The sequence below is a fragment of the Columba livia genome, chromosome 23, assembly GCF_036013475.1.
Source record: "Columba livia isolate bColLiv1 breed racing homer chromosome 23, bColLiv1.pat.W.v2, whole genome shotgun sequence".
Lineage (NCBI taxonomy): Eukaryota > Metazoa > Chordata > Aves > Columbiformes > Columbidae > Columba > Columba livia.
Genome location: NC_088624.1, coordinates 4,178,182 through 4,191,197, shown reverse-complemented (window position 1 = coordinate 4,191,197; position 13,016 = coordinate 4,178,182). Strand labels below are relative to the sequence as shown.

The 13,016-nt window shown below is 45.6% G+C and overlaps 1 protein-coding gene across 15 annotated transcripts in view; it reads left to right on the top strand.

The window, feature by feature from the left end:
• Nucleotides 1-13,016, top strand: part of GPATCH8 (G-patch domain containing 8) — a 51,762-nt gene that overhangs the window by 30,084 nt on the left and 8,662 nt on the right. For 10 of the 15 annotated variants that reach the window (XR_010467791.1, XR_010467793.1, XR_010467795.1 and 7 more), the window contains 3 exons: nucleotides 4,535-4,602; nucleotides 5,714-5,800; nucleotides 6,266-6,409. Coding sequence is in view for 9 of the 15 variants with exons in the window: in XM_065039805.1 (XP_064895877.1) it covers nucleotides 4,535-4,602; nucleotides 5,714-5,800; nucleotides 6,266-6,409 (299 nt within the window). In the remaining 6 variants the exon portion in view is untranslated. Of the gene's footprint in view, nucleotides 1-2,625; nucleotides 4,603-5,713; nucleotides 5,801-6,265; nucleotides 6,410-13,016 lie in introns of all 15 variants that reach the window. The other 5 variants (XM_065039806.1, XM_065039807.1, XM_065039808.1 and 2 more) reach the window with 2 other exon arrangements.

The following is a 13,016-nucleotide window of genomic DNA, read 5'->3' as shown; positions in this document are numbered from 1 at the left end:
GGTATTTGCAGCTTGTCTCCTGCTCATCATTTCCTTCTTAGTAAGGATGAAGTTCACAGTGCGACTTTTGTGCGCTTGGAAAACAGTTTCTGCTCGCTGGGACTTGATGCTTGTTGCTGAGGCTGGTAGACACTTCAGACTTCATTTAAATCTCTTGTTGTGTCCCCTTCTAGAAATCTGATCTAAACAGGATGAGCTTGCAAATCTGATTCCCGAGGGAGACCAGAAGAAAAGGCTGCTCTTGTTTGTTTGCTTCTTGCAGCAATCAGAACAAACGGCATAAGTTGATTTGTAGCCAGCAAGGAGCAGCACAGAGCAGTGACAATTATTTGATATCGTCATTTCTCCCCTTTTGGGGAGTCTGGATTTTCAATGTGATAAACCCAGGAAGGTTTGGAGAGCTTGCAAAACCCTCAGCTTTGAAAACGAGACTCATCCATGACCACAATAACCGCGACCGCTCCTGTGTTGCCGGGTGCTTTGCCGGGGTTGGTACCCGACCCCAGGTCCCTGTGGCCCTTTCCCAGCCTGCGATGGGGTTTGGACCGCGGGTCACTAATCTGGCTCTTCTCCACCAGTACAAACCAGTGATGTGATGGTGAAACCCTGTGCCTCATCTCCACCGCACTCCCTTTCCAGGAGCAATTAAAACCTGCAAGTTCCTCTCTTATTGTGCTTTTGTTTTCTGTTGTAGCATAAAGATATTGAATAAGTACAAATCCTCAGTGCCCAGCGAGATTATGTCCCTTTGTTTGTATCCTCCTGAGACAAGTTCATGAAGTTCTTCTCTGACAGTGTGATATCAGCCAGTCCTTTAGGATTATGTCAGCCGGTCCCCGGCAGGAATTTTTATTAAGATGTCAACATAGTGAGCAGAATTAGGGCTGTTCTGTTACCTCGCTGGTGCTTACATGCATAAGTGATAGGCTGAAATAGATTTGTTTGCATTATGTTAATGCAGTTTTGGGCGTACATCCTTTTTTCAACAGGCATTAAACCTTCAGAACCGTCTTGTATCCAATGCAGTGCACGATATAGCTGGGGGGAGCAGTTCTGAATCTGCTGATGAAAACTCCTGTTTATAAAACCCAAAAGCTCAAGCGTGCGGTAGCGTTGGCAGGGCCGGTGTTTCTCCATGGGCTCAGATGGCACCATCTGGTGCAGCATCTCCGCATTGACCTGAGACGCAGCCCAAACCCGCAGCTGGGAAAGGCTGGAAAGACCTCCCCTTGTGTCTGGTACTAAAGCCCTGAAGCTTTAGGATTAACTCTTTTCCATACATTTGTTAGTTTATAGCACCGCTGGCAAATTATTTGTTCACATCTGGTACCTTTGTGCAATGAAAAAGGGGTGGCATGAGGTGTCGGGGTGGATTATGGGGTGAGCGCTTCTCTCACAAGCTGGAAATTTCAGATTTGAAGTCTCACTTCATTTCTGAATTATGGAAATAATTACAAACTGAATTTACTTGAAGAGGTGGGATTTTTAAGGTGTGACTCCCGAGGAAGCTGTTGGTTCTCCCCATCCCGCTGTAGTTTGTGCTTTGTCCCCTCTGTGCCGTTTTGTTTTCCCCTTGCGTGGAAGCGTATTATATAATAACCCTCTCTGGTTTGGGGTTCGTAGCCTGTGTAACGTGACCAGGAAAGAGTTTGTGACCTGATTTAGAAAGAAAATAGATATTCTGGGGTGTAAGGGGATGGGGACGGACTCAGCTTTGTGTGTTGTGCATGATTTACCATACGGGGGTTTGTTGTCGGTGTGGCGGCGCTTGCAACCCCATGTAGTGGCATGAAGCGTGGGAATTGCTGCTCTTTCCTAAAAGCTCCGTTTTCCCCTTCAAAATCTGGCTGTGTACCCAAAAAGGGGGTCAACAGGAACCCCAAACGTGGCAGTCCAGCCATTGAGAACCACGTTTACATGCTGGTAAAGATCCCGTTGTCATGCACAGCAGCTCTGGAATAAATTCCCGTCAGGAAGTGCTTTAGAAGGAGCAGTTCAAGAGCCTTTGGCTGTTCTCCACCTTCCGCTCGGCCCCTTTGGGAGCCCGTTTCTGTCCCCCAGCCAGGGCAGCTTTCCGAGGACACCGAGCGAGGTCCCCCGGTGACACCCCTTGGTGACACCCCTTGGTGACACCCCTTGGTGACACAAGGGACCCGGTGACACCCATCGGTGCCCACGGCCGCGTTGCTCTTGGCACCGCGTCCCGCTTGGCTATCACTTTCCTAACTCAATCCTGGTGAAATCACAAAGAAAAGCATCGCTTTTCGCATCGAATCATCTCCCCTTGCCTGAAACCAGAGCTCCTTTTCACCCCAAATCTTTGTCATTAATGGATCTTGATGTGTTTCCTTTCGAAGCTGCCTCTCCAATTGGGCCGTCAGCGGGAGCTCAATCCCGACACCCCAAAATTCCAAGTTGTGAGCGCAGCTCTGCAAATAAATAACCGCTCCAGACCTCCCTGATTCCACACGGCAAAGCACGGTGATGGGGTGGAGGGGTGAGGAAGAAGCCTCCTATTATTATTATTTTATTGCCTTTATTTATTTTTAAACCCATCCTACCTGCCCGCTACAATTTTCCGCCCCTAATGGTTTCTGCCTAACAAATGGTGTTTCTTTTTTACAGCGTTATGATCCTGGACTTGTTGTGGTGATGGTAAACTTAGCAGTGGTAATTTTTTCTTTTCAGACTGAATTACTCCTTTTGTCATCAGTGCACCAATATGTTAGGCTTACTTTCTCTGTTGTAGCCATCATCCTTCTGCTTGGTCTTTCATTTTCCTTTCCTTTTTCCTTTCTTTATGCACACTTGTCTGATCCTTGTTCATTAAAGGGTATCGCTAAGAAGGGATGTTTCTGTTTGTGTTAGAACTGCCAAAAATCAGTTTCAACATCAATTTCTAATACTGTCCAACCTTGATTTGTATTATTCCCCCCCCCACGATGGGCACTAGCACTTGCTACTGCAATTTCCAAAGAGAATAAAACCCAATAAAACTCCCAAACTTTGACTGCCTTAGAAGGCAAAAGTACTGATGCATTGTTTGTCCGCAGGGGTTTACCAGGGCAATGAGGCATCGAAAGATCTCGATTGCTGGAGAAACCAAACAAAAACCAAATTAAAAAAGGAAAAATGAATATAAATTGTGGGCACTTGCTGCCAGCCATTCCATTTGGGTTCACCACTCACCAGTAAATCCCTGGCGGAGACGTTCTCAAAGTGAAGTCATTTTTAGAACCTGTCTTTAATTTGGTCCTTTTGCTCAAAATTGCAGTCACTGCTTACTTTATTATACCATTGGGCGGAGGAGAAACGTTTTCCAACGTTGACAATTCCAAACAACGAGCTCGATTCCAAATGTCCTTTGGGATCGGCGCCACGCAGGAATCTTTGGGCTCGGTGGATTTACACCTGTCAAATTTACGGGCGTGTAAACAAAACCATAGAGCTGTTAATTAAACGAACTCATTTCTGTAATAAAACCCACATGCCTCTGTGCTTTAACATTTCCAAAGACACAAATCGGACCGGAATAGGTTCCTTTTGAGGACTACGGGCCATCGCTTTTGTAGGAGTTCGTGTTGATATTAAATAAGAGCCAAGTTGACGCCTACGCGTGTTGCTTTTAAAGACAGTTTTCAAGCTTTTAACCTTATGGCGATGGAATAAACACATTTGGCACGATGCAAACCTTTGAGCCCAAAGGTATAATAGATGTGTATGTGTGTATAACAAAACAGTTGTTTACACCAACCCGAGAGCAATAATAAGGGAAGTAAACATTCTGTTTTCTTACTCAAGGTGTGCACCGGACCAGGTAAGTACTATTTCAATGGGCTTACATCACAACGACCAGCGCGAGTTGTGATGTAAAATACAAATAATAATAATAATTTAAAAAAAAAAAAGCTGTGGTAGTAAAGTGCTTGTCTGCCCCATTTTGCTTTGTTTGGCTGGTTATGAGTGGATTAAAGATATGTTATTTAAAACCAAAACAATCTCCAGCATAGTTTTGATTAGTTCAAAGTCAATTTTCTTCGCAACTAGTCCTTTTCACAGCTTACGGGGGACGCGGCGGGCGCCGCAGGGGCTCGGCCACCCGGCCTGGACCAGCTTTGGATGGAACGCATTTGGATTTTGTAACCCGGGGAGACCCTTTACAGGCAAATCCTCCACAATTATTAACACGGTAGAGCAGTAAAATATATTTAATAGCTTTGTTGCATCAGAAGATGAGGAGGATGTGTAGCAGCGAAGCTTCATTCCTCAAGCCAACAACCCTACAACTTGTCCTGGTTGAACATTAACAACAAAAATACTTTATGTGTTAATGTTCAGTAAATTCTCCATCCCAGGGGGTGCATTGAAGTGTTTTTGGAGCCGTAAGCTGTGAGAATGGCTGGTGTTTGGTTCACTGTAGCTTTCTGGTCTCTGCACTCCAAGGCAAGATCTCTAACCACCCAAACCCAATGTGTCGAAGCGAGCGGTGGTGCCAGGCCGGCTGCTCATGTCCCTCTGTGTGTTCCTCTTCCAGGCAGGACCGATCCCATCCCTATCGTCGTCAAGTACGATGTCATGGGCATGGGCCGCATGGAGATGGAGGTGAGTCTGCCCCAGCGCTTCTTGGGGAACTGGGAGGGAAGAAATTGAGAAGAAACTTAAATTCGTGCATCAAGGGTAACAGAAAACTTACTCTTAAATCAACACAGTGAGAATTAGAGAATCACACAATGTCAGGGTTGGAAGGGACCTGGAAAGCTCATCCAGTGCAATCCCCCCATGGAGCAGGAACACCCAGATGAGGTTACACAGGAAGGTGTCCAGGCGGGTTGGAATGTCTGCAGAGAAGGAGACTCCACAACCCCCTGGGCAGCCTGGGCCAGGCTCTGCCACCCTCACCGGGAACAAGTTGCTTCTCAGATTTAAGTGGAACCTCCTGTGTTCCAGTTTGCACCCATTGCCCCTTGTCCTGTCCCTGGTTGTCACCAGAAGAGCCTGGCTCCATCCTCCTGACACTCCCCCTTTCCATCTTGATCCCCAGGAATGAGTCCCCCCTCAGTCTCCTCTTGTCCAGCTCCAGAGCCCCAGCTCCCTCAGCCTTTCCTCACACGGGAGATGCTCCACTCCCTCCAGCATCTTGGTGGCTGCGCTGGACTCTCTGCAGCAGTTCCCTGTCCTGCTGGAACTGAGGGGCCACAACTGGACACAAGATTCCAGGTGTGGTCTCCCCAGGGCAGAGCAGAGGGGCAGGAGAACCTCTCTGACCTACTGACCACCCCCTTCTAACCCACCCCAAGTACCATTGGCTTCCTGGCCACAAGGGCCCAGTGCTGGCTCATGGTCACCCTGCTGTCCCCAGGACCCCCAGGTCCCTTTCTCTACACTCCTCTCCAACAGCTTGTTCCCCAGAAAACACTTCTCACAATAGATACTCACTTTCCCCCTGGGTACCTGAGCTCTGATGCTACCGAAATTCCTGCGCTTTGCGATTTCACTGCTGCAAAGGTGAGGATGCTCCTCCCCGAGGCGATTAATGAGCAGTTTTGCTTCTGGGATGACAAAACTGGGAAATTAAAGTACAATATGCAACGATTCTGTCTCAAAACCTCTTTTTAAAATTACACGTTCTGGCAGTCTCAGTAGGGCAAAGTGTTTTGTGGGACAAACTGCATCTCTTCTCTTTTTTTAATTTGATTTGATTTGGTTTTTAAAGCTTGACTACGCCGAAGATGCCACTGAGCGGAGGCGAGTACTGGAGGTGGAGAAAGAAGACACCGAGGAGCTGAGGCAGAAATACAAGGTACTGAAACAGAGACACTAACACCAATGTACTGGGGGTTGAACGGGAGAGGATTGTTCCACTATGCTGCGGTGCTGGTCATAGGAATTTAATATTCTAGTTTTTCAGGTCATTGTTGAGATTATTTGTATTTTAACGCACTGATTACTCACTTCCTGCCATTTCCCGTGGTGTTTGCTTGGCTGCTGAAGAGCCGAAGCAGAGCAGCAGGTTTGTCTCTGTGTGTTTTGCTCCTGTTGTGGAAAGAATGGCGTGAGCAGGACATCGGACGTTTCCTTCCCTAAACCCAGAGCTGCCGCATTTTTTAGTGTCACGTTCTCAGCGCAAAATGTGCGGGTGCAAATCTAGTGTTGCAGAATTATCCTTCATACCTTTCAATTTCAAAGAACCATCAGCTTCATCATCTCCCGTTTGTTTCACAGCAAGGTTAACAAAAGGCATTTTTTGCTGTCGTTAATTTTGCAGGATTACGTCGATAAAGAAAAGGCAATTGCCAAAGCTTTGGAAGACCTGAGAGCAAACTTCTACTGTGAACTCTGTGACAAGCAGTATCAAAAGCATCAGGAGTTTGACAACCACATCAACTCTTACGATCACGCTCACAAGCAGGTAAATAAGTGTTGATAACACATTTATGTTCATTGCAATTAATACTTTGAGTTTCCCCAGTGTATCTACTTCCTTGTTTCCCTGGGAATAGGTGTGTTATGGCACTGGTTAAGACTCTTATGCCCACCATACATTAAAAATAACCCCCCAAAACAACAAAGAAAAAAAACCCACCCCACTGTTGGCATCGAGGAGCCCAGTTTGGGAAACTGGGAGGAGTGCACGTGGTTGTGGGTGGCTCCCAGTTTGCAGCGGGTAGCGCGGCTTTGGGGACTGGCGATGTGCCATGTGTGCACCTTTTTAATTCTATAGCCCGGGTTCTGTCAAATTACCGAAAATAGAGTAGGAAACAATGGGCTGTCAAAAGTTAGAGAAGAAAAGCTCGTCCCAAATTCTGTAACTCTCAGGAGGAGGATTCAGAATCGCGTGGCTTTGGCTCCAAGGTGCCTCGGGATCTACGTGACGCTTCCTACCGCGCAGTAAATAGCAGCTCATGGTTTAACTTGATCGATCTGACCATCTGAAGCATCTAAATGAGATGTAAATGTCCAACAGACAGCAGCGGTGGCTCATCCAGAGGCAAAATTGCTCAAAGGAGGGTTTTTTGATATTGCTAGTCATAAATTCTCACCAGACAGTCATTAAAATGCTGATAACTTGGGGAGGGGGTGCATAGACTACTAGATCTTGCCAAATAGCAGTGAAGCAACAGCTTAAAACCAATACGGCTTTACGGAGTATGTTTGTCTGGGTTTTTTTCCATGTATTAAGTATAACTCAAAATAAATTCACTAAGGGAACCTAAGCAGGAAATCTCAGGGCAGTTTCTGTGTGAGTGCCCTGAGAAATTGGGCTTTAATAGAATTAAGAAACTCATTCACTTACTTTGCCTTGGGAAAACGAGCGGGGACACCTGAGAGCGGCGAACTTGGTGTCAGGTTTTCCATCGACTCGGGTGAAATGCGAGTGCGATTCCATTTATCGAGGGGGTGGAAGGACCTTGCTTGTGTCACGTTCTCACAGCGTGGGGTGGCAGTGCAATTATGTCAACTCCTTTTTAAAACCCTCGGCTGATTAATAAGGGGACTGACATGAGGCTGGCGATGCCGTGAGGTTTTTTGGCTTTGAGAGATGCTGGGGAAGAGAAAACAAACCCGTGCAAAGCAGCCACGTTGGTATTAAAAAGTCATCAGCGAGAGTGCAAGAAAATAAGCGTCTAGAAGATAAAGATTATAATGTGTTGGGAACGTGCAGAGCGGCGTAACCTTCTCATCAGTAAAGAGAATTTGGGGGTTGCTTGGTGCTGCTGATTATTCTGAATGGAATTGATGTTCTTGGATAATTTGCATCCGTTGCAGTAACTTCAGGCGGGCTTTGGGGAAAAGGATCCATCAAACTCTCGCTACGTCACCCAGCATTAATTCCTAGTTACACAGGGATTCAAACAAAGAAGCGATCGTGCTTTGCTTAGGGAAAAAGTTGCTTGTCCGGCTTTATGTCGTGTGGAAACGTGTGTCACCCTGTTGGGTCAGTGCTCAGGGAGTGAGCTTGAAACTGCCTCGAAATAATGAAGGTAAATTTGCATAAGTAACACCATCTCACCTCTGTTGGTCGTTACCGCTCAAGGTAGGCTCGGTTCTAACTGTCTATTCTCAATTATACGGCAGTTAGAGTAAAAAAAAGCCAACACTGTGTGTTGCATAATACATTGCACAATGATGCTACACATTTTGCCTATTTGGACAAGAAGAGAAGGGTTTTTTTTGATGCTAAACACGAAGTTTTCTTACATTATGTTATCCTAGATAGTTAGAGCCAACCATCTCGGTGTATATTATCTACAATGTGTCTTCTCAGCAGTAACTCTTGAGGCAACAGCGCTTTGGTTTTGCCTTTTTCGGAGCTCGTTGAACAGATTTCCATGCGCTCAGTTTTGCTTTCAAGTATTTTTAGTGACACAAACCCACCACATTGAAGCGTTTGCTTATTTCTCTGCGGCTCAGCGAGCGTCAGGCTGTCCCTGTAAATAGATGTTCCATCCTCACATCCCCTTCTGCTCCCGAGTTATAAAGACACTGTCTTGTATTCCAGGAAGGAACTCAGGATTATTGCGAAACAGGGACGATCGGTAAGTGCATTGATCCCTACCGGATACATTTTGGACCCACCAGCTTGTCAACACCAAACAATTAAAGGGGAGATTTTATTATTATTATTTCCTGACAACGCTGATTTCATATCACATTTGGATATGAATGAATTGACCTCAACACTAAGGTTGTATCCAAAAGGCAATATTTTTAAAGATTACCGTAACTGGGAAAATAATCTTCCATCTTTTATCACAAACCATTGGCCTGTTTGGGTAACTGTGTTTTAAACATCTTGGAGGTGCGTGATATTGTTCTCTAGATTATTTTTAATTAGGTTGATATTTGAAATGAGAATTACAACTATTCTAAAGAACAGGAACCACATGGTCAGTCCCTCGCAGGGGAAACCAGGAGACCAAATCCAACTTGGGTTCATACAGATGGCACTGGAAGAGGAAAAATAAACCCAGTTCCCATAAAGATCCTTCAGTGAGCAGCTGCAAATGGTTGTAGCCATAGATGGCTTCAATTTTTGTCACCCTGGAAAGCTTCTGATATCTTTAGTGGGTTTGAGCCTCGTGGCCTGGGAAGGACCCTGGTGGCTTGGGAAGGACCCTGGTGGCTTGGGAAGGACCCTGGTGGCTTGGGAAGGACCCTGGTGGCTTGGGAAGGACCCTGGTGGCCTGGGAAGGACCCTGGTGGCCTGGGAAGGACCCTGGTGGCCTAGGAAGGACCCTGGTGGCCTAGGAAGGACCCTGGTGGCCTAGGAAGGACCGGTGTCTTAGAAAGGACCGGTGGCTTAGGAAGAGCCAGTGGCCTAGGAAGGACTGGTGGCTTGGGGCTTGGGAAGGGCCGGTGGCTTGGGAAGGGCCAGTGGCCTAGGAAGGACCTGGTGGCCTAGGAAGGGCCAGCAGCCTTGCAAGAACTGTTGGCCTAGGAAGGGCTGGTGGCTTAGGAAGGACTCAGCCTCTGATGTTGCACCATGCTGACTGTCAGCAGAGTGATAATAATTAACAGACATGCAAAAGAAAGCAAAGTTAGAGTATTACATCTGAGTGGGGCCTTCATTTGGTTTTGGGCTTTGACATCGAGATGGAATACTGGTGTTAGATTTGCATCGAGAAGAACATGGGTCACCATTTCTGGGCTTGCACCCGGTTCTGTTTTCATAGCAAGTGAACCTGATGTGTATCGCACAACCGTTAGAGCAGCTAAAATTGCAGTGCTTGGATTTACCTTCTGTGTAAGTAACGGAGCTTTTACAATCAGCTTTTACGTCATTTTTTTTAGCTTAATCTACGAATTTCCTAAAAGAATCTCATATTCCTGCTCGCCTCCCTGATGAAGGGCTGGGCTGTTAGAAATCACTGTTGTACACAATAAAAACGTTCGCCTTCCGAATTAATGGTGAAAAACAAACGCTTTCCTGTGTGAACTCTTGCCAGGTCAACTGTGAGAACACCAGCCAGCATTGAAATGCGGCCTTTTATGGAGCTTTCATTTTATTTATTTGGAAATGTGTGGCCTTTTGGAGGTGCAGATGATTAATCCTGCCTAAGATTCTCTTTATAAGAAGACAAAGGGGAACGTATTTCCGTAAAGAAGCTCTTTAGGAAGGAAGGGTGGAACTAAGAATTGAAACTAGAGATTTGCGCTTCTCTTCATGCCCTAATTATGTATTTAACGCCGAGGCGGAGGGATCTATTAACTCACAATAAAACCACCAACATAGACACTGGTTGATGAGTTCTTAAAATCCAAACCCTGACCTTTCAGGTTTGGGGAGAGTTGGGCTTGAGCTTTCCGAAAACTCGGTTCTTCAAGCACAACTTGAATGCCAAAGCTTGGAGAATCTCCATGTGAAGCTTTTCTACTCTCAAGATGCTTTACCCTCCAAAAACCCCACAGTATTTCTCTTAAAACTCAATTTAAATTGTTGAGCTGCTCGTTTGCTGAGCCAAACGCAGTTGGGGAAGATCACTTATACCTGGAAAATGTTCAGGAAAATGACTCTTGAGTGTGCAAGGGCTGGACGTGGCAATTACACCCGGGGTTGGGTTCTCCATGGTGCTTTAACACAGGGTATATTTTCTATAAGATCCAGACAAGATGTCACCGGAGGAATGAAGATAAAGGAGCAGTTTTGTGCCATTTCCCCTCTGCCCTCTTCATTCACAAACGTGCAAAGAATGTCAATGACCAAAAATAAGCAGGGCTTGTGTTCTCATTTATATGAAATATGAAAGGTCTTTCGAGCTCATGGTGTCGTTTGCTCCCAGAAGCTTTTGTGGCAGAGAACTGAGCGTACGTCGGAAGTTCAGAAAGCCAGAAGTATGTAATGAAAACTACATTATTATTTTATTTAAATAGGGATCGGCAGGGAGACTTGAGAACAATAGCAGGGGGGGAGCAGGTTCCAATGGGATCGTGCTCTCCCATCTCAGTGATCCAGTTTATCCCTCTCCTCGATATAAGGTTTGTCCCGAATGTCTTGCATCTTCAGGTCCGGTAAAGCACTGGGGCAAAGTGCTTTTTATATCCCGAGAATAACACCATCTCATCCTGCTCTGCGATTTTAGGCCTCTCAAATGGGCCTGGGTTCGGTAAATTGCGTGGCTGTATCAGCTTCAATTGAGAAAATCCATTCACGCCGCGGTTTGGTGCTGGGGGGTCTCGCTTTGGTACCATCTCCCAGCAAAACCTCATGTGCGATTGCCGAGTTTTTTGGCTTTTACAGCCGTTTCTGAATGCGGATGGTCCCCATGTTATTTAACCACCTTCATGTGGTTCCTGAGCTTTTAAATGATGCGGGAGTGCAACTTATTTAAGGCGATTTGAAGAGAATTAGAAGGTAGTGGCATAATGGCCAATTTGGCTCCTCCTGAGCTACGCAGTGATCAGGATTCTCTATAAAACCCCTTCTTCAAAAGCTCCATTTGTACACCCACTGAAATTTAAAGAATTCATAGTAATTTTCTTAGAAACCAGGCTCAAAATGTACAATACTATTCCTTCTTCCAACGCTGAGGTGGGCAGCAGCTCTTAATAAAACCCGATATTAAGCTGGAGGTAACAAATTCAGCTTCAACGTGCAGCAATTTGGACACGTCGCTCGAGTGCTGGTGGTTTGTGTCCCATTTTGCTGGTCACTGGGTTTACCGGTGTCACCCTTATTATAATAAACTGGGGGGTCCTGAAAGTAATTTAGAGCTTGCGGGGGATTAGAATAACGAACTAAGGATTAGCTGGGAATTTCTTTAGTGTTAAGCCTAGTTTTAATATCCATCTAGTTCCAGTAGCTTGCTGGGAAGGCCGAGACCTGCAGTACGCTAAGAAGCGTTTCATTGCTTTGATATATTTCTTTTATTACTGTTTTTTAATTAATTCACCTCGTTTAGGTTAGGGGAGGTGGTTGTTAACTGCTTGTCCACTGTTCTTTACGTGGATAAATCACTGGATTCAATTATGGACTTTCTATCTGTAACTTACCCAGCAAGACGCTTCTTTCTGGCCCCGACTCAACCTCAAGATCTCTTAGTCCGTTTTCAACTCAGCTTTGTAAAATCAAACCAAATCCTCTCCAATTGGGGTGTAATAAACCCTCAGCGCTTTGAAAACCTTCTGGAGTGGTTTATAATCCAAAAAGGCGCAGGGATTAATCAGTGTCACGGTGCACCCGGATACTTCGTTTGCTCCATTGCTTCTAATTGTACCCATTGAGGGCGGGAGGTTTTGGGGAGCGGAGCTGCCCCAAGATCGGCATTGAAGGAAACAAGCATTTAATCCCATTTTCCTTAAAAAATCTGTAACAAAGGCAGGATTGCATTGCGGGCAGGAGCATCTTTATCCACTTTGAGCCCATTTGATTTCCCAGGGAGACGTTTCATGGGACAAAGGTGGGTTCTCGATCGCACCATTGCACTTTCCTCTTCTAATGAAAGGTCACAGTTCACTCCTGTTGTAAATAGTTGGGTCGTATTTTCATCAGCAATCTAGAGATTTGGCACCAACCCCCAGTTAAATAGCCAATAGCATCACTTAGTCCATTTTTATAGGTTTTTTTTTCCCCTCCTTCTTACAAAAAAAATGACTATTCAACACTTAACACACACCATGAAACCCATGAGCCCTTTACTTGTCCTGGTGAAAGCAGCTCTGTAATTCCAGGTGGGATCATTGCTGTGTCCGTCTGTGTCTGTGTGTCCCCCGTTCTGCTCCTTTTCCATAGAATAGCTCACAAACGCACCCAGATCCTGCCTAGTAACGCTCGCTTTTTATTACTTTATATTTTCCTCTCTTCCACTCTTGTTATATTTTTACTTTATTGTTTTTTTTCTTTGCGATGTGACGTTTTCAGCTGATGTATTGAAAGCAAACCCTTCTAATTTTGGAGCCCAGATCACAAGAGTGAGTTCCTTTCTACTGCTGTCTGTAGCCTTATTACTTTCATTTGTGTGTCCTCCCCTCTGATTTGGATAAATTTAGCAACCACACTTAGTAAGAGAATCCTCTGT